The following is a 27127-nucleotide window of genomic DNA, read 5'->3' on the forward strand; positions in this document are numbered from 1 at the left end:
GGGTTATCCTCTTTAAGAATGTGACAGCTCTGGGTGACTACTTGAGGGACTTTTTTGGTCAAATCTACATTTGGTAAAATCTAATCTCTGTCCACAGATCTCTGTCCCCCCTCAGGAATTAATCAATATATCTTTGTTACATAAATGAATGAAAAAGAAATATATTGATGACTGCAAGTTGGAAACAAGTTGCTCTGTTCACCACAGAACATTCAAAAAGGTAAATGTGATGAGCATTTTTTATGTAGTAGGTCTTCCTTCAGACCAACAGCTGTCCGGACAGATGCTTGAAACTTGTCCAGGGGAGTCATAGTTTCTGTTGTTAAGACTTTATTTGCATAGGTGAGATTTTCTGAATAAAATACTAAGAGCTGGTATGGGAGAAAGTGAGTACATACCTGGCAATGTAGCTTCCCTCAGGCAGGCCTTACCAAGACAAAGAAGCGCCAACCATGAGGCTTTCCCCTCCTGATCCCACCCACTCCTTCCCATTAGCCATGACTCCTTTAAGGTGGAAGAGGTCATATACTGAGTATGACTATCACGACCTGCTCAGAATCCAAAGCCTGTGAAAAGTATTATAAATAATCGCTTTCACATTTCAAAAGTGACCTTTTCCAAAAGGAGTGTTCCTTCCTACTAAGTATCAAGATTATCAGTTATAAGTAACATACAGCATCCATAGGATTTATTTCCAATATATATTATATATTTGTATATTGTGTGTTATACAAATAAACAGTACATTTCTAATATGGTTTGTACACCTATGCAAACACACACACACAAGAAAGAGGGCAAAAAAGAAATAAACACACGCATATAGAAAATCTAGAAGGGCCTTCTTGTCATATATTGCCAAGAATCAGCCCCCTAAAAGCTGTGACAAATAACAGAAAACTCTTCAGAGGCCTAATATTTTATCTATTTGCTTCTTAAAAAATGCTTTGGTTTTCTCACTCCTGCTTGGCTTTCCTCATCCACCTGTGTCAGGTAACCATACCTGAACCTCTCATTATCCAATTGCACGTTAGTCCTGGTACTCATAAGTTACTCTGACTAAAAGACTGGAAATTGCGGGGGGGGGAGTAAATAAGTATGACAAGAAATGTTCATCATAATCTTATTTATATAACTGTAACTCCTCTGTATATCACCTTGACAATAAAATTAAATTTTAAATTAAAAAAATTGGCAAAACGTTTGTTTGCAGGGGTATTTCATGCACAGTCTGTGTTTGTAAGACAATACAGCATGAATCCCAGAGAAAAGTGTGTGTGTGTGTGTCACACACTTGCCACATGCAAGTACCTGCATACAGCTAGTAAGAAACATGTGCAGTTAGGCATGAAAGAATATGACCCTGGTAGGAAGCTTGGATTCCTCAGCCCTAGAGGTTGTGTTGATCCCTGCTACAAAGAGACCTCCACTCTCCTTCTCCATGGGCTTATGCCCATAAGGCATAAGCATAATTGAATGACAGTGTAGCACAAAGATCTGACAGACCAAATAAAGAGTGTAATTCCTTGGCCTGCCCGAAGATAAAGCCTAGGGAAACAGAATGAACAGAGGAGGGAGGGGTGTCTATAAACAGGAACTTTCCCACCAGGATATGCAGAGAACGAGGGGGAGGAGAGGGGGGAGGAGGGAGCGCAGTGGCAGAGACTATGCTTAAATAACACAGTAATTATTGGCTCCATTTATCTACATACCTCCAAAGTGAGCTCTCAGTGATGCTCCCCAGGTTATAATCATAGAGCTTTGTCAAAATGAGAATCACCTGAAGGCAAAAGAAGAAATCATGGTTAGTCTCAAACAATTACCGGCTCTTAGAACTGAAATGGCCCAGGGGAGGTCTTAGGATTCCTTTAATGGGTGCTTAACATAATTAAATGAATTGTTATAGCCTTTGCTGCAGTAACTGGGGAAGGGCTAGCAGGCCTTCCGCTGAAAACCTTAGGCCAGATGTCCGCCATCCCTTCCTCTTTCTGCGGAGCAAAAGTTATCCTCTACACCTTGAATACCCTGCATGGTGTAACATTTGGTGGAGGCTAAGCAAGAGATGCCAAATATGGACACAAAAGACGAGAGGGTTAAGGAATGTCACTGGAACAGTTGCCAGCCTCCACAGCTGGGCCACAGAGTTCACTTCTGAGCGTCTCTGAACCTCAGTGTCTCCATCAATTAAAGGAGACACAGGACAATGCTAACTCCCAGAAAGGGTCACAATTCAAATTCCATATAAACTAACATGGACATTAGTGCTAGTTCTTTCCCACACTCCTTCTTGGTGAGCTCAGCTTTCATTGATTCTTTGGATTCTCAATTTTTAGGAACGCCATTGGGTGGAAGCCATTATAAAGCACAGAAGGGCTAATTGACAGAAAGGAGAGAAATCTCAGTAATCTGAAGTCCCCACCTTGTAGAATTGGGAGTGGGAGGGTCTCCATAAGAAACATAAACATAAAAATTAACATTTGAGAATAAGTAGCTGCAAGGAACCTATGAGATAGAAGCACTCCAAAACTTAAGGTTCCAGAGCCCTAAAGCCCTATCTGATTCTTCACCTACCACGATGGTCAGCCCCATTCAGAGGAAATAGTAAACTATCTAGTTTACACCTTCAAAAATCAGGTAACAAGGAGCCAGGACTTTTCCTAGTGCCAGAAAAAAAACACAAAGAAATGTAGAGAGATCTGTGAGAATAGAATGTGCTCTGGTGCCAGTCATTAGTTCTAGCATGCTGAAACACCCATCCTCAGGGCTGTCTAATGCTAGGAGACAAACACTCAGCAGAGCAGCCTGCTCCTTACAACCTGTTTTCCCACACCTATCCCTAATTCATAAGGAAAGGAAATGCTAGGTCTTTCCTTGTTGAGGTTCCAGTTTTTTGTGTGGTACGCACAGCCTGGAAATTTTGGTCTGTGAGATTCTTTTTTCTTTTTCTTTTTTTTTTTCTGTCAGTCATGAAGCTTGAACTCAGGTCCTGGATGCTGTCCCTGAGCTCTTTCTCTCAAGGCTAGTGCTCTGCCACTTTGAACCACAGATCTGCTTCTGGGTTTTTTGAGTGATTAATTGGAGAGTTTCATGGAGTCTTTTCTGCTCAGCTGGCTTCAAACTGCAATGCTCAGATCTGTCTCCTGAATAGCTCAGATTACAGGGATAGCCACTAGTGCCAGGCTACTAGAAAATAGGAAGTGGAGCTGTAGCTCAAAATGGCAGCGTGCTAGCCTTGAGCAAAAGAGCTCAGGGACAATGCCCAGGCCCCAAGTTCAAGCTCCACACCCAACACCTACACACACACAAAGATAGATTTTAAAAAATTGGTCCTGTTTGGCTGTTTCAAACTCAGTAAAAAATGTTTTCATTGACTTTTTGTGAAGACCAAGAGATCAGTTTGATCTTCAGTGAGCACAAGACCCGATAATGTTGAATTCCAAGGCACTGTGCTACTTAGTTGTGCTGAATTCTTCCAAGTTAGAGTCTACTCACACAGAGACGGGTTTACTGAAGGCCCAAACAAGAATGAGCAGAATGTTTTTCCACTTTCTACAACAAATTAAACTGGAATTCTGTGACTTCTGCTCTGTCCTGAATTCGAAGAAATGAAGAACTATGGTAACCTAACAACAGAGATTCCCCAAGGCCCGGTCCACTAAAGCCACGTCTCCCAGAAGCCACAGCATTATTCCCTTCAAAGAGCTGTTCACAACGTTGCTGCTTCTCTAGCAAAACGTGATCATGTGTGAAGTACACTGCAGCCTGTGGGCACATCAGATGGCAGGCCTGTGGTGGGGGCATATGCTTAGCAGATCTGTGTGCCAATTAAATCACCCTCAGTGCTGAATTTCAATCACTGCCATCCCAGGAGCACTGATCAGTGGCAGCGTGATGGCTGTTTGTTTGAAGACACAGAACGATGCTCCAACTCCATATGGTGTTTCCAAGTTGTCCTATCAAACCCTCATCATGAAAACAGGGGTATGGGTGTAAAGCATTTCTAGGTATATGCAACACTACATATACTACCAAATAACATAGTTCAGCTGGTCACAGGCTATGTCTCCCATACAACTGATGAGGAAATTCAGAGGCATTTCAGAAAAGGTACCCTAGAACCCAGCATGCAATAGTTCACAAAACTATGTTTAAGTGATTCCCATAGTACGAAGGTAGAAATCCGTACTATGCATCTTCTTGATGGGCTAGTAAAACTAAAAGGCCAGTGATACAGTCAGGCAGTTCATCAATACTGCACCCGAAGAGGAGTTCTTCATGGCATTTCAAAAGCCTATCTCTGAAATCAACCTCATCTTTCTCTCTGCAGCACCAGAGCAGGGAAGAAAGGAGAACTGCTACCTTCCAGATCTACTTTCCATCCACTGAATTCTCTTTCTTTCATTTTCTCCCCGTTACTGCCTGTAGGAGTTACATACTAATTTACGCCAAGGAAGGAAACATAATAATGGTGAATCATTTCACAAGTCTGTTTCATTGCTTGTTAGTTCCTCCTGATTTTGTTAATTCATGATACTAGTTTGCAGGAATAGCCCACGTTAAAGGGAACACAGTCTAAATAAGTAGTTAAGTGAGTGAAAATAATGCAATTGCTTGTCTCATCTGGTACTATTGTTTTATAACTTTGTGTGTTTTCAAACTCACTTGAGTAAAATGTAGTAAACAATATATAAATTGTTATTTCTCTTCATTTGTTTCATGATTTTTTTATGCATAGAGTTTTTGAGTGTGTAACATGTAATTATAAATTCAGTAAGACCAACGCTGTTTTGATAAAAAACTCACACACTCAGAGAAAGCAGATAATCTACTAATTTTCCATTTACCTCCATATCTTGTTGTTACTAAACAATGCCCAAATATCATGATTTGAAACAATGAACAATGAACAATGATCATGATGAGAGATGTTTTAGGTTTCTCTCCAAATCTTACGATGATATCTTAAAATAGTTATCATCAGAACATCTGTGGCTTAATAACCAACACTTCCATTGTACCAGGACTTTACAATCCAGTTATCTCTGGAACTTTCTGCAGTGATATGTCTGAAGAACCATTCTATTCTGTCTAGGAACTGCTGTCATTGCCTGGGATCTACCCTAGTATTTTCCTGCAGCTCTTTCTTGTCGTGGGTGGCCCACAAATCAGAATCTCACTTTGTTTACACATAGAGAGAGCATGTACCACCTGCCAAGCTTCTGACAGGAAGCAGCAGACTTTGTAGACTAGGAAGGAGCCAGATACAGTGTCAAATCTTGTGAGAGAAAAGGTAGCATCCTCCAGGAAGCAAGTAAAGTTACCTGCCCCAGAATTGAACCAATGTCTCATAACTGAGGCCCTAAGCTAGCGCATCTCTTTTTTGAGATTTTCAAGCCCATACTGAAGAATTCCACCAACTATGGCCCTTTACCTCCTCTATATGGGAGTGAAACACTATTACAAAAGACCCTATGAGAAGGTCATTCACCAATTTATTCCTCCCTTCTATTCCAGCCACTTTTGGCACTGACTCGCACAACAGAAGCACTTGAGAAGACAGAGACACTAGTATATGGTGGACTAAACAGTGTGTTCTGCTGTTAATTAGTAAAAGCCAGTGAAAAGTGTCCAATGTATCAACATGGCAGGGCAAGCCTTCCTTCTGGTATGGATTAAGATGAATTAATTTGGCAGCAATGTAAGTTAATACACAGACAGCCTTTATTTTATGCCCTTAATTATAACAATTGTTAGTCATGTTACCATGTTGGATATGACAGCTCATTTTCAAAATTCATATTAAAGGTATTTTAGAATTAAAACCAAAAACATTTTTTGAATAGCTGGGGTATGTTCTTAGGAACTTGATTTTCTATACAACATGTATTTTCAAACTTCTGCATTACGTGCTAGAATGAAAACAAAATCTGTGATATACTTTCAAAGGAGGAGGGAAAAATTTTCCATTGATTCTTATGAAAAAAAAACAAACATTGTGTGTTGTTACTTTTTTTGTTGCCATGATAAAATATCTGATGTAAGCGATTGAAAGGAAGAGATTATGTTTTGGCTGATGCTTTCAATGGCTGTCCATGGTGGCTGGACCCCATTCTCTTGGGTGAACATCTTGGCAGGAAGAGCATGTATTGGGGGAGATTCTTCTCTTCCTAGCAAGCAGGAAGCAGAAGGGGAAAAAGAATACTGGCCAGAACAAGATACTCCTAAGGACCCAACACTTGTGACCTATGTAAATTTTAGTTCTGGTCACCTCGCAGACATATCCTCTACCTCTGAAAAGAGTGGCAACATCTGGTGACCATGAGCTGGGAGGAGAGTTCCTATGTAAATGATAACACATCATGGTCCCTTTCCTAATTTCATCCCACAGGAAAGCAGCTAGAAAGTTTTGAGCATATTCATGTATTTATCAAAACTCTTGGCCTGGCCACCCTACCTTTTAAATCATCTTAATCTCAGGGCAATCTTTAAACATGTTGATGTTTCTCCTCACTTTTCTATTACTAATGATTTTCCTACTGTTTCTCCTTCCCTTTCTATCTCTTTCTTACCCTCTCTCTCACACACCCTTCTCTCCACTTTCTCTTTAGAAACAAAAATCTCAAAGGAAGCTAACTATGTCTTAGGTTTCTAAACAAGTAAGATTTTAGGATCTCTAAAGCTTCTTTCTTTCTTGGGGGCCAGCAACTCTAAATTCTCAATCAGACAGCTAATGACCGGGTCCTAGTTTCTAAAGCAAGATTAAGCTGGACTGTACAAGGGTTCCTGTAATTGTGACACATGATTAGACTCAACAGATCTTAAACATGCTATGGTCCACAACCTACTGTCCTACTGTGACACACAGTCAGTTACATAATACATACATACATACTGAATATTACTTTAATACTATCACTGACTTTTGGAATCCTAGATGGATCAAGAATTCAAAAATAATAATAGGTATAATTCCTAGATGTCTGTTAGGTTCCCACTGGTCTAGGCTTTCAATTAAGTCTGAGATATCTTTGTTGAGTTTTTGCTGGGATAGTATATCTATTGGTGAGAGTGGTCTGTTGAAGTTTCTAATTATCATTGTGTTCGGAGGATGTATTATGTATTTTAAAGTCCACTAGTATTTGTTTGAAAAAGTTGGGTGATCCAGCTTTTGTTATATAAAAATTCAGAATTGTTATGTCTTCCTGATGGAGAATTTCTTTTATTAATATGAAGTGACATCCTTTGTCACTTCTGTCAGTTTTAATTTTAACTCTACTTTATCAGACACTATTATCACTATTTCAGACTTTTTTTTTATGAGGTCTATTTGCTTGGGAGATTTTGTTTTGTTTTGTTTTTTGGTTGGTCGTGGGCTTGAACTCTGGGCTTGGGAGCTGTCCCTCAGCTCTTCAGCTCAAGGCTAGCACTCCACCAGTTGAGCCCCAAAGCCACTTCTGGTTTTCTGGTGGTTAACTAGGGATAAGAGTCTCATGCACTTTCCTGCCCCAGCTAGCTTTTAACCGTGATCCTCAGATCTCAGCCTCCTGTGTAGCTAGGATCATAGGCATAAGCCACCAACGCCCAGCTGTTTGGGAGATTTTGTTCCAACTTCTCACCCTGAGTAAATGCTTTTGTCAGTTAAATGGGTCTCTTGTAGGCAGCAGATGCTTGGGTCTTGCCTTTTCATTCAACTGGCCAATCTATGCCTTTTGATTGAAGAACTGAGTACTAAAACTAAGAGATACACAGTAGATTCTATCATCTTCCCCTCATTTTAGGTTTCACATCTCTCCTTGTTCCTCTTTTATCTCTTTCGGTTGGATCTATTTCCTCTACTTCTTTTATATTCATGTTGAATATATGAATGTAGAATGTCTTTGAGTATCTTCTGTAATGCAGCTTTAGTGGGGTTAAATTGTTTTACTTTTTATTATGGAATTTTTTATAAATGAAAACTTCACTGTATAGAGTATTTGAGTCTGGCAGATATTTGTTTTCAGTGTTTGAATTACATTGTTCCCTCCTTGCTTTTAAGGTTTCTTCTGAGAAATCTGCTACTATACCTGGCTATTTTTTCCCATATAAGTTACTAACCTTTTCACTCTATCAGTCTTCAGTTTATTTTCTTTGTTTTCTGTACAAGTTCTGACAATAATATGTCAAGAATATCTTCTTTTATGATCTTCCCTCCTCTCCTCATATCCTGAAGAACTTAATTCTAACCCTAATACTTAGATTAAAAAAACCTAACCTCCAAAATATACAGGGAGAGTGGATATGTAGTTGCATTCCTTTATTAAAGGAAAAGGACATTAATAATTGTTGAACTGTTTCAAGGTTCCCCAATAGGTAATTGAAAGGTTGTATGTATGACACATATGAATGCACGCATGCTCCTTACCCACACAGACAAATGCACACACACACACACACACACACACACACACACACACATATACACACACTCCAAATTTCTCAGATTAAAAATAATCCTGTACATGCAAGCACAGCTGGAGAATGATAATCTAGTAAAAATAATGGGTTGGATTTGGGGTATATGACAATCTAAAAAGTATTTTTTTCTGAAAGTATTTAATCTCATGACCTTTACATTTTACAGTAGCTTATATATAATTTCATGCAATTTAAGGCCCTTATATGATAGTGAAATTGAGTGAAGTAAACAACCACTGCATCTCTTCTGGAGGACCTAACAGACAAGACAACCATTAGTGATGTCAACAGAGATAGAGAAGTACAGATAACAGATTGAATAAAATTGATAGAGCCAGCTACAGCATGTGGACAGCTTTTGTGAAAAGTGAAAAATCTTCCTGGTAAATTTGTCAATGAGTTTCCTCCTCTGCAGAGTCAGAGGCCATGTGTAGCTAAGACTTAAGGCAGCAACCAACACAACAGTTACAGAGCCTTGTCTACAGAACTGCTATGTAGAAAAAAAACAAGCTCTTGTTCAAAGCAGCTTCTTTAATCTGCTGAAAGCCAAGTTCTTTCTCATTAGAAACAAGCAAAAGAATGTTTGTTATCTTAAAAGATGTTAGGGTGTAGTCCTAGAGGAGTATCTTTACTTTTAGTAAACAAACCCAAGGATGTCAAATTCACTAGGCCTAACTTGCGTTGTGATGAAAATCTTTAAAATATCACTTTGATCGTACAAAGTCTCTCTTATAACCCATGTTATGGGATACTATTTATGTCTTCTAAATTTCTTCCAAAATCTCTCAATCTCAAAATGCCAAGACAGCGAGATAAGTAATTCCTCAGTCCTATTTCCACTCTCTACCTTTCCTTCTTCTGTTTCTTTCTCCTATTTAATAAAAAAATAATTTCCCAAACATATATTCATTTCAAGTGAATAATTTTAGTCATTTATGTGCTGTTTGTCTTTTGGTAAATGATTCTCCCCTAAATAATTCCACACACATCCTCTGCCTTCAGTCAAGAGAAGAAACATGCTAAATTAAAAGATAAATTTCTGTTTTTAGAGAAAGGCCAACCAGTTTCACTAATGAAAAATCCTTAAAGTGTCAAAATGAAATAATTGTGCAAAAAATAAGAAAATGCATAAATAAATTAACATCTTAATCTATGAAACTTGAAGCTAGGGAATAGGGAGAGAAATACAGTTAACTCATTGTGTAGTATAGATGGCTATGTTTCAAGGAAACAGAATTTCACTGGCAAAGCTCAACAACTACTCATCATATTCTCTTTTCTTCTCCATAGTGTTTAGGAGGAAGAGGCATTATAGCAAAGCCATCTTTCTTCAAGTTTCAGGGGAGAAGTCATGATGAAGTAAAACTGACCCAACTTCAAATAGAACCTGTATATTGTTTTAAAAAAAAAACACAGACAATGCCAAAATTTCTTCATCTGTAAGAACAATAGTATTTCTTGCATTATTTTCTCTCTAGTCATCTATTAAACATACGGTTGAGTAAGTGGGCACAGCCCAGCTTGGATAAGAGAGGGATGGAGGCACAGAGTTATTTCCTTCCAAGTTCTGAAGCAATGATCTGAGAAAGATAGATCTCAACGCTCTTAAATCATTCTGCCTGAATCATAACTCTCTAAATATTAAGATTGCTTCTATGCAAGAACCCACATGTAAGGTAAACACACCATTAAGCAGCAAACTACATGTTAATGATGAGAGGTTTCTGTTTATGTGCAGCCTGTTACTTAGCTTCAATACAAAGAAATGAAGCAAGTCTTTCCTTTTCCACCTCTCAAACTTGGTTTTTATGTTGCTGTTCATAGGTCGGAAGAGGTCAATTCAATTCTAGCAGATATTATTTTTCAAGGTTAGCATTTTATTTATGAGCTCACTAATACTGTCATAGAAGTATCATATTGCAAACCACAGTGTAACATGGGAGTTTAAAAAATGAAAAGAATATAGTCATATATATATATATATATACATAAATATATTTTTTCTTTCTCATTTGCCATCAAACATAATTATGAAAAACAGTAAGAATGAAACACCAGACATTAGTCAATAAGGTAAATATTATACATTTTCCTTTTCTGTATGAAAAAACTGATGGTGGATTAGGGAGGAACAAGAACTTTTTACCTCTTAAAAACAATAACCAATAAACAGTAATACCCGGCTTATCTAGTAGAAGTTTTCTTTTCTGTGCACTGTGGTTTGAGTTCAAACACAAGTTGCCTAAAGAAAAATACTCAAAGTTTAGAAAATCTGAGATGCAGTTAAAATTTAAATAGAATCCATAAGGAATAAAGTTTTTGTTTGTTTGTTTTTGCTGAGGAAATGGAGGCTAAGTAAATTTTATATATTGTTTTACTGTCTTTTAGTGATAGAAAATATAAAAGATTCTAATTTTGAAACCTTATGTTGGCATGACTAGCAGGCCATATTTATACTTTAGTATAGTTCACATGCATGCATGGAACTAAAGTAGTGAAATCTGTTGAAATTGTTTTAAGAAGGGAACAGAAGAATGCTAGTGGTGGTAAATTTGATCTGAGGACACTATATCCATATGAAAATATAATGAAACCCACCAATGTATGTCAATAAAAATGTGAAAAAGAAAAGACAGAATAGGAAAGGTAAAGAAAAGAAATATAAAGGAAAACATGGGAAGAGAAGCAAAAAGAAAAGAAAAAAGCAGGAAGAAAAGAAGTGCTTTCTCATTGTATTACACACACACACACACACACACACACACACACACACACACACACACACACCTGGAAAGATCTAAAGCTCCCCCAAATTTCAGAATTCACAAAATTGGTGTGCAAATAAAGACCCCTGAGTCTTAAACCTTCATTAGCTTCTTGTAAATTTACCTTAGGCCAGAATTCCTCATTAGATGCTCATTAAAGCTTTTCAATAAAGCAATTCATTTCAGCAGTCCTAGCCATGAATCAGGAAACATGGACTTGAGCCCAGACTCTTCCTCCACTCCCTGTGCCTCTGACCAAGTAAACACACCTATTAGAATATGTGTTTCTTCTGTGTTTACGCAGCATGTTTCCTGGAATCTCTTCCTACTATTAACAGCCCTCAGTACTGAATACCTTGACCTGCTCTATTTTTAGCATTGCTAGTATTCATCACGCTATTGTCACTGTTCAAGGTAACATCTCTGAAGCTTCTTTGTTTGCATCATCCCCTTCTTCACCCCAAATACAATCGGTGGCAAAATTTCACACATCCCTCTTACCCAACCTTACTTCAACAGGAACATCAGCGATCACCTAGAAGACTGATAACTCTGCCAGCTTCTTCCCTGCCAGCACTGGCGACAGTACATTTTTTAAAAAGAAAATAATATGTTAGCTGTCTTTCTCACTCTTTAAAATATGTCTGTGGTTGGCCATCAGTGTTAAAATAAAGTTTAATTTCCATATTATGTAAAAAGAAAATCAAGCATGATCTGTTTCCGGCTGTCACCTTCAAGCCAATCTTATCAAACCTCCTCCTATCTCTTAAACTCCATGTGTTTTCCACATACTATCCTTCAGCTATCCTAGAGAATGTCAGCATTTGTTGATGCTCTGACTTGCTGCTTGTCCATGTATGGGTGAAGGCTCTGACAGACAACATGTTCCAGTGATGGGAATAATTACTGCAGCTGGCTGCCAAAGTTGAATTGGACCACAAAACCCTGAGTAACTGAAAGACGTGAGCACTGCCACTTCTGTTAACTTCCACCTTTAATAATGCTGCACCTTTAGAAAGCTTAGGCTCATGGAGAGACTAAATGCCACAGGTAACTCAACATCTGGTGTGGCGTCTCTTTTGTGAGGGCTGACAGGTTGTAAAACATGTCTATGATCCAATCCAAAGGCTTATTGACTTTTCTGTCCACTCATTCAAGAGTGTTAGCTTTCATGCGAAAATCTGTAGGATTCTTCAAGGTTGGCCAAGACACTTCGGAGATCCCCTTTCCATTCATTCCAAGTTTCTTCTAAGAAAAAGTAATCTAGGGTCATCTAAAATTCAGGTCTTTCAACTATTCATTATGAAATTCTCACCATCTCTTCCTCTGTGTAATGGGGAGAAAGTCCCCTAGAGTGTGTGTGGTTGCAAGGTGGGGGAACTAATGGTAGGGCTGAGAAGTCTGGATTTTAACAAGGCCAACCTTTATACTTCAATTGATTTAAGGTCTTTTCTTCTTAAATGGAATGGATGAAAATAGAATATCTGCTTTTTTTTTTACTAGATTATTATCACTAATTTGTGTTTGTATATGCCACTCTGCTAAATATCTCAAATAACAATCTATCTTATTTCTAGTCTACTCTATGAAATTCACATTAGTATTTTTTAATTAATTTTTATTGTGAAAATACTGTACATTGGGTTTATATGAGCAAGGTAAGGAGTACATTTCTTATCAAGCATTGTTGCCTCCTCCTTTGATTCCCCTTCCCACCCCTTCCCATATTCCCCCCCCTTCGCCCCCCACCAAAGTTGTAAAGTTCGTTTTCCACATAATGTCTTGAACATCTCATTGTTGCAATGGGTCCACCTGTATCCCTATTTAAACACTTTGTTTTTTCCCTTCCCCTTCACAAATTATACCAACATCAAAGACAGTGAACACAAGGGTTATACAATGGGGGAGGGACATCCAAAGCAACAAAGAAAACATCTTATAAATACGTTAGAAACAATAACAAGAAAGAAAAATTATTTGAGTCCTTATCTTGTGGTTTATTTCGCCTAACCAACTTATCTGACCATTTCTGCTTGTCTCAGACATATACTAGTTATTGCAAATAAGGGAAACCATGGGACCTATATTTCTTTGGGCCTGGCTTACTTCACTTAATATAATTTTTTCCAAGTCTTTCCATTTCCTAACAAATGTGGCAATGTCATTCTTTTTGATGGAGCCATCGAATTCCATTGTGTATATATATGTGTATATATATACCACATATGGAACCAGATCCCCCTCAGTAGATGAATGGATCAAGAAAATATATTTTTTTAAAATCTTTTCTTTTAACTTCTTGTCTTCTCGGTCACAGATCAGTGAGTTTTAATGACTTGAAGAAGATGAGGTAGCTCATACGTGAGAGAGACAATATTTGAACCTAAACAGTCTAAGTCCAGGGTTCAAATGTTAAATCTGCTGTGTCCATCTAAAAAGAGAAGTGGCAGTCACCATGAATCCACACCATCACCTGCCTGCTGCCGGCTGATGGATGTCCTGAACTGAAAATCACCCTTTTCCCCCCAACTCAAACACATCAAAAGAGGCTTCTAATAAAGCCAATAAAGGAAAGCTAGAAATGAAAGATATCTCTTTTCCATGGGAGATGGATACATATGTCACGGCTGCTTCCCTCACTTCATAATCCTTTAATTCTAAATCAACAACAGTGAAATTTAGAAATCCAACACTCAGTCTGCTCTGCAAATTGCAAATCTCTAAGGAAGGAGCCCATTTGCTTTCTCTGTCGGGGACTGGGCTGTACTGAAGGACGCTCTACAGAGCAAAGGAAAGGCACTTTTGACAACACTGAACAGGAATGCCAGGGGTTCTTTGTGCCCCGTGGGAGGGCTTCAGTATGTAACTCACAAAGTGATTGAGGACAGAGAAGGAGGAAAGACAGTCTGCTAAAACTCTGCTGCTGAAGAAGGTTGTAAAGAAAAAAAATCCATTTCCTCAAAAAAATGGAACTTCTCCCTTCTATTTCTTTCTTCTCCCCCTCCCTCCTTTAAACTGTCCAAGATTAATGCAGCAAAAAATAAATGCCCCACAGGCTTCTTATTTTGACGCTTACTACAGCACATAAAAGTAAAGAATTAGCATGAGATGAATAATTTATTTAGCGCTTTACTGTTGTTTTAAACAAATCACTTCCACGAAAGCAATGTGTATTCAAGCAATAAATCACTGTTTAGCACGCTGTCACGGGGGAAAAGATACCACTTGGCAGAATTATTGAATGGCAGTGCCTGGCAGGGAGGCAGCCACAATAAAGATGAACGTGTTGTCCTTGAATCACAGGATTCTTCTTGGATCTGTAGTATGAGACTCTTTAATTCATGAGGGTCGAGTAAACACCAGCTTGTACTACTGCCTGCACCTGAGATTACAACTAGGAGAGAGTCACTTGTTTTGATGTCATATGATTCATATTCATAGTGATATAGTAATTCCTACGGTCCATTGGTAGAGTTTAAGGACTAGTCTCTTTCCATTGAAACAAACTGAACTTTGTGTTCTTGATCGCTGTATTTGGGGGCCTCAGGCACGTTATTATGATGTGTTCATGACAGAGATATTTTCAAAGTGGTATGAAGACTTAGCCCTGAAGGAAGATGGGAATGCATCTGGAAAGTTCTCATAAGAGCATGTCATTGCATCCAGGCCTTGCATTAGCCAAGGTGCTAGTGAATGAGAAAGGCGTTGGCTGTGGAAGACAGCATGGGAGAAGATGAATGTAAATGTGACGCCACGGGATGTGTGGGTATTGAAAGGCTGTTGATATGGCACAGTGCAGCAAGTGTGAGGAGCAAATGTGTGAAGCCTAATAGGAGGAGAAACTTAAAGAGCATCAGTGGAGATTTAAAAAAAAATCATCCCATGAATCCCAGACACCATTCTCTCAGATAAGTCAGCCCAGTCACCCCAAACCGAAACCAGACTCTGCTTTTAAGACAAGGTTGCTGATGCTGCTACTTTCCAGCCTTGTGAAGAATCAAGTCTATCTGTATCAGAAATCGATAACCTAGAAGGGGGACCTAGATGACATCAAGTAACAATATAGACAGATGTGAACTTGTTCTTTTTGTCCCCCAAATTCACAAAATTCTCCAAATAAAAACCCCGGAGTAAGGTGGTACTAAGGAAGAAGACAAAACAGTTGCATCGTTTTCAAAGGACTCATACTTCAAGTGTGAATACGACAAACCTAATGTGAATTCTGTACCACAGCGATGCCTTCTGCTCCTGGAAAAAGCCTAACAGTGAGCCTAGAGAAGTAGGGGGTCCTAGACACACAGCACAGGGCAAATAATTGGATTCTTACAGACCTAGAGGAAGAGCAAAACCATCTCATTCTATCACAGAATCAGAATATTTCTGAACCCACTGGGCATGGTGGTATGTGCCTATAACATTTTGCCATTTGGGAAGTGGAGGGAAGAGGATCATGAGTTTGAGGTTAGCCTCCTCAAAGGTTAGAGAGTCTTAGTGTCCAATACAATATAAAACAAAAGTGTAGCTCGTATACCACAGTACTCGCCTGAAAACATGAGGCTCCGAGTTCCATTTTCAGTACCTCAAAAATGAGTTAAGATGAATGAATGAGTAAAATGAAATGAAATTATGAAATTTGAAAGTTCCTGAATTGTATCTTTCTCTAGTTTAATAATCACAGGATGTGTCTTTCTCTAGTTTAAGTAATAATGGCAGGATGTGTCTTTCTCGAGGAGTATAAGAACCAGTATTTCCAAACACTACTTGAAAATTAAATTTTGAGGGCTAGGAAGGTGGCTCAGTGGTAGAGTGCTTGCCTTGCATGCATGAGGCCCTGGATTCGATTCCTCAACACCACATAAGCAGAAAAAAGCCAGAAATGGCACTATGGCTCAAATGGTACAGCACTTGCCATGAGATGAAGAGCTGAGGGACAGCGCCCAGCCACAGAGTTCAGGCTGCACAACTGACAAAAAATAAAATAAACTTTGAGCTCCATTTAGGTAGTTTTGTATAAGCCAAACCTCTGTGGAAAGCTAGAAAACAATACTTTTGGCTTTGGGAAATGTCATAAATCTGATGCTCCATCTCACCTCAATGAAATTGCTACTTTGAAAAGCAAAAAACAAGCCAGGGGCCAGTGGCTCACACCTGTAATCCTAGCTACTCAGGAAGCTGAGATCTGAGGATTGTGGTTCAAAGCCAACCCAGGCAGGAAAGTCCATGGGACTCTTATCTCCAATAAACCACTAGAAAACCAGAAGTGGTGTTGTGGCTCAAGCAGTAGAATGCTCACCTTGAGCTGAAGAGAGCAAGGACAGCATCCAGGCCCAGAGTTCAAGCCTCACGACCACCACCAAGAACAAAAAAAACAGCAAACAAACAAAAGAAAAGAACACAAAAACAACAACAAAAACTCTCTTGGTGTCAGCATTTTGTCAGGTGCAAAGGAAGCTCAGAACACTGTTGGCTACCATCCAGCCAGAGATGTTTCATCCTCAGGAAGAAATTAATCAATGAACAACTATCTATTAAATGTTTGCTGTGTTTGAGGCAGAGCGAGTAAACCCCTTGGGAGCAAAAACAGATGCACGGAAATGTAATTTCTGCCCCTGTGGAATTTTCATTTCAGGTAAAATCTAATTGCCACTCTGCTGTTCAGAAACACTCAATGTTCCTGTGACCTTATAGGATTAACTCTCTATTCAATAAGACCTGGAAGGTCCTTTCTATGTAGCACATGTCTCCTTTTGAGATCTAGCAGCTGCCAATCCTCCTAATTCCCAAATCCAGCAATTCTGACTTCCTTCCATGCTTTGAACCACCATGAAGTTTTAGGCAGGTGAGCCGTTGTGAAATTGCAATACTCAGCCCACGCCTTGTGAAGCCTAAAAGCATTCGAGGTGGATTGTGTTATTTTTCTGAGGTTCATTAGTGTTATATGTTCCCTTTGTGCCCCAATCCCATTATTTTTATTAGGTGTTTGCTTGTCTTCCATTAGATTGTACATTTTTTGCCACCAGTTTTTTTGTTGTTGTTGTTTGTTTCTTTGTTTTTGTTTTCTGCAATTACAGGAGAGAAAAGAAGACAAGTAATTGGAGAATGCAGGGGAAAATGAGGAAAAACGAAGCACAATGCTTTACCATGTCAAATGAAGAGTTTTTAAATCATAGATCAAAGTGCAGATAATCTGACCAGAAAACCACAACAGTCCCAAATCATGTTTTCATTATCCATGCTGTTCCTCAATGTGGTTTTAAGGCAAGGTGAATCAGTGGTTAAATATCAATGTGATATTCTTGCTTCTCTTAGGAAACACTTGAAATCTGGCAATGTTATGTTTTCTTTCCTATGATTCCCAGTAAGTTGCAAGGGTACAGAATACTATTGCTTATATGCAGGGAACACTTCTCCACTCACTTGATTGTGATCATTGACATCACCTGTGTAGCTATCACAACAATCTAAGCTTTGAAGGAATAGACTATTGCCTGCTTCTGCTTCACAGGTAAGTTGACATAGTGAATGTAAAGCACTGACATGGTGTGGTCCTGACACATCCAGTGTTACACACTGTGATTGCTATCATTATGGAAAATTAAAATCCAGAGAACTGACTCAGTCTGTGGCAGAAATCAGTAACAGAACATTTATGCATGACTCCCAAGTGATTTCCAACACCTTGAATGTGTTTTGCCACAAAAATAATCAAGAAATTAAAAAAAGGAGACTTGAACCAAGAAGAAAAAAAAGAACAATTCAGACATGATAAATACATCGAATGATCTCCACAAGTGTCAAAAATGCAGCATCTATAAGCACAAGAGATCTGTATGTCTGTGACTTAACTTATTTTATAGCCCACGCAACATGAAGAAATTCTGAAGATTTATTCTGTAATGGAAGAGAAAAACCTGAGCCCATAGCTCAGAAGTTATAAAGTTTGTAGACTTTAAGCTGCATTCTACCCTGAATACTAATGGTAGGCAGAAAGACTAGCAACATTATGTCAGAGCAGCTCTGAACTGTTGATGAATTCTTAGATCCTGACTGTCTTAAAAGTTGAAGGGAAAAAGTGCTAACTCAACCAACTCCAGCTAATTAGTTCTTTGAACTTAGTGACTGTAAATCAATGATGAGCAAACTTCTAATACTTCCTCCCTCGCTGCAGAGTCTTCTGTCACTCACCATCTATCACTTCTGCCTGCCTATGGCCTTGCTGAGTTCTATCTAGGTAATATCCAGTGCTCTGGTTATAGGCATTACCACTTTCCAGCAGCCCACAAGGAAATACACTGGTGGCAGCTGTTTTAATAAGCTGAAGGCTTTGCGAGACCAATTGTAATGCAAAGGTCATATTTGCTAAGCTGGATATAGATTGCAGTTTGTAAGGTTGTAATGTCACATGCTGTCAATAATTCAAGGTGGAAAAATACTACTGCTAAGCAGTCATCAATTCCTCATTCTTTCCCTTCAACATTCATTCTCCTAAGAGTGTTAATTTATTTCACTTAAGCTTGATTCCTTGAACTGTGAACTGAAGGTTTCATTTGTTTATAAGGGAAGAAATCAGGGTGACATAATGTATTAGCAAGTTTCCAGAGATCTGGACCAATTGTTAGATCACAGTGTTGATAGAAAAGAGTCATAAAGACTCTCTTTTGGGGGACTCTAGCGTTGCAGAAAATGTGTTTAGGTCAATATCCAAAAGACTTAACAACTAGCTATACTTCTCACCAAAAAATAAAATAAAGTGGGAGGGAAATGTTGCTGAAAAAACACTAAAAATCTGGAATCTGAAGTAGTTTCAACCGATCTGCAAGAATATTTCTGCGGTAACTGTGTGCTACCAGGAGTCCATGATTTCTCATATAAATTTGGCCACTGAATTTATTACAGCTGTGTTTTTTGAGATATTATGAATTTATTTGAGTATCTGATGACCATTATGGGGACTAAAAAATTACTAACTCTAATGAAGAAAAAGTAGAGATAAAATTCTGGGGGCAATCTTCTAAAGCCAATTTATTTCACGTTAGATAACGAGCATTGGTTCTAGATATGCGTTGGTTATAGATATGCAGGTCCCCCCCTCACCCCACACAGTGTTCTTTCCAAACAGACACAGACGATGCAATGTACATATGATCTCAGGGGATTCTAAGAAAACCGCACTTTGCACTTTTGAGAATTCTGTCCCTGCCTCCACCGTTAGACTGAGGCATGTGAAAAATGGCAGTGCTTAGAACAATAACTAAGTATTCAGGGGAAGACTTAGGCTTTTTTCCCCCACAGTATTTGGGAGCAATGTAACAGATAATTTGTTTAGTTTCTTATTCTTCCTGTTCCTCTCACCACATAAATCCATTCCATAAATTCCTCTGTAACCCATTTGGTTTGAAGCTTCTACGAATCTCGATAATATCAGAAAAATATAAAAAAGAGAGAAAACCCACTGAGTAACCCTGAGTTTCTGCAAACCTATTGGTGTTCATCATCTTTATAAAGTTTTAAACCACAGATGCCAAGAAAAAAATCAGACATCAGCTCATTAGCTAGGGTCCAGCAATAATTTCTATAAATACCTGGGTATTCTTTGGAAAGCAGTATGGAGGTTCCTCAAAAGACTCCACATAGAGCCCCCCTATGACCCAGCAATCCCACTTTAGAGCATTTACTCAAATGTTTACAAACAAGACCACACTAAAGCTACCAGCACAACTATGTTTATTGCAGCCTTATTTACCATAGCTAAGATATGGAACCAACCCAGATGCCCCTCAGTACATGAATGAATCAAGAAAATGTGGTATATATACACAATGGAATTTTATGCCTCTAACAGAAAGAATGATATTGCCCCATTTGTTAGGAAATGGAAAGACTTGGAAAAATTATATTAAGTGAAGTAAGCCAGGCCCAAAGAAACATAGGTCCCATGGTTTCCCTTATTTGCAATAACTAGTATATATCTAGTCAAGCAGAAAAGGTCAGATGAGTTGATGTTAGGAAAATGAACCCTAAGATATATATCAAATGTTTTTTTTCTTTCATGCAATTGCTTCTAACACATTTATAAGATTATTTCTTTGTTGCTTTGTATGTCCCTCCCCCACAGTATAAGCCCTGTTTTCACTGTATTTGATGTCAGTATAATTTGTGGAGGGGAAGGGGAAAAACAAATTGTTTAAATAGGGATACAAGTGGATTCATTGCAACAATGAGAAGTACAAGTCGTTATGTGGAAAAACGAACTTTAAAACTTTGGTGGGGAGGAGTGGGGTGGGGTGGCGGGGGGAGGATGGGAAGGGATGGAAAGGGGAAACATAGGAAGAGGCTACAATTCTTCATAAGAAATGTACTCCTTATCTTGCCCATGTAATTGTAACCCCTGTGTATGGTATTTTCACAATAAATAAATAAATAAATACCTGGGTATCTGGAATGGGTGAAATTTCATTGAAAGTGCTGGAACATGGTCTTCAATTCTATCATGTGTAAGAGATTGATTTGGTTGCTTCAACCCCACAAAAGGCCATCACAGAAACATAGTCAAGGAAAATACGATCTTTGGGCTCAACTATGGCTTAATGCCTATAATTCTCATTGTGCTGGCTTATAATTTATTAATATGCCTAGAATAAATGGAGCCACGGAAATATTGATACAGAAGAATTGCTAACAAAATTTTAGCTTATGCCTTCCAAGGTAAGTATCACATTCTTTTTCAACATAGTGCACATTCATTAGCCAAGACAGCTTAGCTTGAGATTTCACAGTATGTAAGTCCATAGAATATGGAAGTATAAACAGAAAGCCGTGCCCAGTTTTAAGGATGAGCAAGCTAGTTTAGATTTCAGGGGATAGGGAGAGGGAGGAGACACACCTCCTTCATCCAACTATACCATTTCCAGAAATCTGTCTCAACTCAACGCTTAAGAAAAAATATCTTTCAAATCACTGGAATGTTAAAACCAACTATCTTTTGCCTTCTGCTTCTTTGCAATTTAATTTTCTTCCAGTTCCTTAAAAAAAGATTACTATTCATAGGTAAAATATACAGAGAGACAAGGTGTTTTCATCCTAGAAAAGGAAGACTATTGCTGTCTGTAGTGCATTAGAAATGCATTTCAATGTTAGAATTCTATCAGAGTTCAGTTAAAATATACCCATTAATATGCTGTTCCCCTGTTGGTGGAAGTAATGAAATAAAGAACATTAGCCTTGAAGGCAGACTGGGGAGAGTCACTTGACATTGGATATCTTATGTCATTTACCTTGTATTACTTCCAATGGCATGGGTTTAATAGCTGTTGGTCAAATGAATGGAATAACAAATGCAGCAATCAAGCCAGGGTTGATTTTTAAATATTTATTTTGGCAATAATAAGTTTATTTCAGTATGCCTCGATATAACATTGGACTCTAGTATTATTTCCTTATGTAATCTGCTTTATATAGGCAACCGAAAACTTTCAGTAGAGAATTCTAAATGTCAGAGACAATATTCCTTCTCTTCCCATAAAATAATGAGGAACTCACCCGAACCAACATTGCTTTCCTATCAGAGTTGAAATAGTTGAATGCAATGGGCCATCAAAGTAAGGCATGTTTCTCAGGGGACTGATGTGGCTTGTGTCCCTGCCACAGCTTCACTCGACACCTTGCCTATTTCCCCTGGTAAAGAAGACCATGCCTGTATTCCTAGCTATACTTATGAATAGTTTCCCCCAGTAAATATTTCTTTAAGTTCATATATTTGATTTTACTATAAAATACTGAATTGAAAAAGTCACCACACAATAGGAGCAACAGCAAAATAGAAGCATAACTCACTTAAACGGCAGCAATGGCCAAGAATTATCTAGCACAGGGACCAAAGGACATCATTTTTGTCACCTTGAAGTTGTCCAAGGCCATGACAGCAATTTGTAAAGGTCGTATCTAACTCAGTATTCTCAGTACAGAAGTAATGAATAAGAAAGTAGGTGACTGTTTTTTTTTAAAAGGCAAGTTACTAAGACATGGTAAATGTAGGAGCTGATGGCTTTTTTACCAATTCCAGAACTAATGGTAATTGACAATGCACATTTTAAAAGAGAGGACCTGGACCACATATCTAAGCAGGCTGACATAATTGATTCAGTTATAAAATGAAACTAGGAAGATAAAGTTTTAACTGAAATATCAGTCCAATAAGAAAAAAAGTTTTCAAGTGGATAGAATGATCATGGAGAGATGAAAGCACTTAGCTTATTTTTTGAGCAATTAAAATATTTCTAGATATTTACTAACTTGAAAATTTCCTAACTAGTGTCTCAAGTATCTCTTATCCTGTGCACACCTTTACTAAGAGCATAAACTCTGTTTTCTTTGCAGCAACCAGTGACTAAAGACTCTTTCCAATCCTTTCAATCTTAAAAACATTTCTGTCCATTGAATGCTTTGAATTCAGGAATAAGCAAAGATTCAAAGCATAATTTTGAGTATCCCACTTCTGTGTCTTCACCGATTTTAAGCTTTCTAGCCACAATTTTTTTTAACTTAAGAGAAATTGTTATCAAGGTGATATACAGAGAAGTTACAGTTACATAAGGCAGTGAGTAGATTTGCTGTCGAACTTGTTACTCCCTCCCTCATTTTTCTCCCACTTTCCCTCCCCCCCCAAGTTGTACAGATCATTTCCAACATAGTGTCTTGTGAGTATCACTGTTGCATTGGTTCCCCCTTTGTCCTTTGTCTCACTATTTTATTCTCTTCCCTAATTCAGATAAATGCATATACAACGCCCAGGGTACCAAAATCAAATACAGTGACAACAGGGTCTAGCCACACTTTCTATCTATGATACCTTCAGCTACCATGTACCTGGTGGATCAAGGAGCATCCTCAGGAGAAAACAGGAAACTCCATAAACACAGTTCCTACCCGGTGTGTTTCCTGCTCCATGAGTTTAAATCTGGGTTATTTCTTGCCTTGCTGTAGATCCTTCTTCAGTGCTTCCATCTTTTTTCATCCTCAAATTTATAATTATTTTCTACAGAAGGGTTAACCTAATACAGGTCATTCTGCTATCACTCTAGAGTCCCTTCTTAAAACCCCAACTGTAATGCTGTCTTTTTCAATTGTTTTATCCTTTCTGAACACCATGCAAAAATAACTTTTGGAAGGTAATGATGTTTATGACCATTACTAATATACTATAAACTTATTTCCCTATGTAGATCCTATAATTTCTTTCTTTTTATTTTCTGATTTTTTTGTATAAAGTGCCTCACTTAGGAACCAACCTTAACAGAAAGTGATAAAATGAAAATATACTGATACTGTTAGAGAAAAGGCCACTTCTCTAGAGTCAGTCTCCTCTCCCTTTACTATACTACAGAAAATATGGGAAGATATCAATCTGTCATTTCTTTCCATGTCCAGAAGTTCTGCAGTATTGTGTCCAATTAAGCCATCAAATGAAGCAAGGGGAAAGGCTGCCACTGATCACTATCTCACTCAATACTGGAATGCACCTTTATGCTATAAAACCAGAATCCACCTTTACTCAAGGGGGAAAAACAACAACAACAAGATATGTCTGCCTGCTCTAAACATCCAAAAGGGCGAAGGATTTAAATTTAGTTTTCTTAAAAAACAAACAAAACAGGTACCAGGGCAAGCACAGCATTAGTGTCTCCATCAACATGAAGGCTAGTGGATACAAAATAGAACATCTCTGAATATCAGAAGCTAAAGTAAAATCAATTAGTATAAATTGAATCAGGAAGGTTGAGAATATGACCAGGCCCTCCATTCAGATTTTCAGTAACCAAGATAATCTCTCTGCTTTTTTTTCTTTAAAGAGAATCTCATATATATGGAGTAATTATTTTTATTGTTTAGAATTCTCTGCAAGAGGTTGGTCTTTTAAGGGTAAAGTAGACCAGCATTGAGGCAAAAAAATTTTTTTAAATTGCTTTTCCGTAATTAAACACTCAAATTATATCTGGGTATCAGCAGTGTAGGAAAAGCACATGAATATTTAACACTCATAGAGGACTATAAACGGCAGTAATGTTTGACAATAAATAATATCAGGTCTAAAAATGTGCCTCTTAAACACAATTGCAACATAGAAATATCTTTAGAATTTGTAATAACTTCCCAAGGGAAAAAGCTTGAAATCCCATCACTTAAAACTACAGTGTACCAAGCGAAGTAGTAGAAAGTCTCCTATAAAAACACCATCTTGTAGTGATGAGACAAGGATCAAATGTCCCTTCGAGGGGTTTTTTCCTCTAATTGAAATGATGTTAGAATATCACAAGCATTTTCCCTAAAACTCCTCTTGAGGCTGTCTGTCTCCCTTGGCAGCACCCTCATTCTGTCAAGCTTACTAACAGGAAGTAGTAATCTTGACATAGAGGATGCTAATTCCCACACACTTTTCTCTACCACCTACCTGGAAATAGTATATTTCTTGTTCACATTCAGCACCTTCAGACTGATCCTATACCATTTCTCCAGGATTCATCCACATCACCACACTTTTATTATTATTATTATTATTGTTGTTGTTGTTATCTTTGAACAATTGGACAAAAGAGTTTCAGTCCAACACAACCATTTATGAATGTAATACATCATCATTATATCCCTTCACACTTAAAGCCTATTGTGTAATAAAGTCTTAAGTGAGATAAACATTAACTTCTGAAAACACATTCTTTCCACAGCCTACTGCTTTGGCATGTTTCAAATCTTTCTTCATAATGTGTGGTAAATGTGAATCACAAGGGCAAAAGATAGACGCAAGAATGCAGTTAAGAGAAACCATGGGAATATAGAAAAGGTCAAAAGCTATGTACATATGACCAGATAAGATATGTTGTGAAATGAACCCCAAGATAGGGACACATTGTTTTTCCTTTCTTGTTATAATTTCTAACATATTTACAATGTACTATGTGATTTTTTTGTTTGTTTCTTTGTATGTTCCTCCCCCACGGCATAACCCCTGTTTTCACTATATTTGATTTGAATCTTTTTATACACTTCTCTAATTTGGGGAGGGGAAGGGAAAAAAACAAAATGCTTAATTAGGGATACAAACTGACCCACTGTAATAATGAGATGTACAAGACACTATGTTGAAAATGAACTTTACAACTTTGGCAGAGGGTAGGGGAGGCGGGGGGGGGGCGGGTAGTTGTGGAGGTGGGAGGGAAGGGATGGAAGGGGAAAAACAAAAGAGGAAGCAACAATGCTCCATAGGAAAGATACGCATTACCTTGCTCATGTAACTGTACAGTATTTCTACAATATACAACGTACAAGAAATGCAATTAAGAATGATAGAATTTAACTTTTCCTTTGTCACTCCTATTTCTATCAATATCCTATCCATTAAAATGACCACCATGTAAAAAGTCTATTTCTGGAATGTTGTGAGATGATTCCTAAAATAAAATAGACAAACTGAACCTACTAATTAAAAGAGAAATGACTGAAAAAAAAGTCATAGTTTAAAGAAGTTTATAAATTCCTTTTCTCCCTCCTACCTTTTTTTCTTCCTTCCTTCTTTTCCTCCTTCTTTACTTCCTCCCTGACTTCTTCCACCCCCTTCTTCCTTGCTTCATTTTTTCTCCTTCTCTCTTATTTTTCTCCTTCTTTCCTTTCAGGGAGTGTCTAACCACATGACCCAAGCTTCTCTCAAATTCATGGTCCTGCCTCTGCTTACGTAGTACTGGGATTACAGATGTGTACAAGAACATCTGATCTGAGCAATGACCTTTCAGTTTGTGCTCTACTGTTTCTAAAATCAGTTTTTTGAAGGGCGTGTTGTCCACTGCCATGGAATTCTGGAGCTGAGTTCATCCACATCATGTCCCAAAGCAAACTGCCAAAGCTTACATTTAGCCACTTGTCAAAGACGAATACAGCAGGGAGCATGCATTCTATTAACTTTGACTTACATTTTATATTTGACATGCAAGCTCTCAGAATGGAAGACAAGTTCCCACCCAAGCCAATGCTTATCGGACACTGCTCTGGAAGTATGTCATTTCATTTTCCATGTTTCCTGGTTGCAGAAAGCAAGTGCCTCAATCATTTCCCTCCCTCCCTCCCCCGCCCCCAACATGCTCTTCAAGCTGGATGGAGAAGTCACCTAGATCCTGGTTTTGCCATTGCTCAAATGTGCAAACTAAAACTTGAAAGAGTGAGAAAACTTTTCTTTGGATTTCACTGGTGAGCTTTGGCTGAGATGTTTGAAAAGTACACAGATCTTAATTGTAGTAGGCAATTCTTCCTTAAAAATTGATTTTCTCTGCCTAGATCTTCTCTGTGTGAGTCCTGAGCATATGTCTGTCAGCCTCACTGACAAAAGTAGTTATGGCTTTTGGAACGGACTCAACAGAATGCAGGAAGGGTGAGTCCATGGATTTCTGCTCTTAACATCACGAATAATTATCCCTTTGATTAAAAAATCATTACCTCTGGAGCAGAGATGGATTTTTTTAACCACCACTTATGTCACAGAAAATAGTACAAAGGGGAAGAGGAAAAACAAACACAGAAAAATCAGAGTAAACAGGGATAAAAGAAAGAAGGGAAGAAGGAGACACCATAAGAAGGAAGACCAGAAAGCTGAGGCAGTAAGAAGTCATTTTTGTATTTTCGTTTCATAGCTCCATTCTAAAACCACATGAATGGCTCATTAATTTCTACATTTAGAACCAGATCCTGAGAGTAAAATAAATGACTCTCAGATTACTTCCAATAACAAATGAGAAAAAATATGTATGTATATACACTTACTTTTTGCAATTAAACATTTTACGTTACTGCATGTCTTGGTGTGGATTCTGTCTCAGTAACTTAGAGTGAAGAGAGAGACAGCCAACACAAAGGTAAGCAATCAA

At 38.1% G+C, this 27127-nt stretch overlaps 1 protein-coding gene across 1 annotated transcript in view; it reads right to left on the reverse strand.

Moving 5' to 3' along the window:
- Positions 1 to 27127, reverse strand: part of Sorcs1 (sortilin-related VPS10 domain containing receptor 1) — a 481478-nt gene that overhangs the window by 289980 nt on the left and 164371 nt on the right. The window contains exon 2 of the mRNA XM_013017825.1: positions 1713 to 1780. Within this exon, the coding sequence (XP_012873279.1) occupies positions 1713 to 1780 (68 nt within the window). The remainder of the gene's footprint in view (positions 1 to 1712; positions 1781 to 27127) is intronic.

Source organism: Dipodomys ordii, unplaced genomic scaffold, assembly GCF_000151885.1.
Source record: "Dipodomys ordii isolate 6190 unplaced genomic scaffold, Dord_2.0 Scaffold36, whole genome shotgun sequence".
Lineage (NCBI taxonomy): Eukaryota > Metazoa > Chordata > Mammalia > Rodentia > Heteromyidae > Dipodomys > Dipodomys ordii.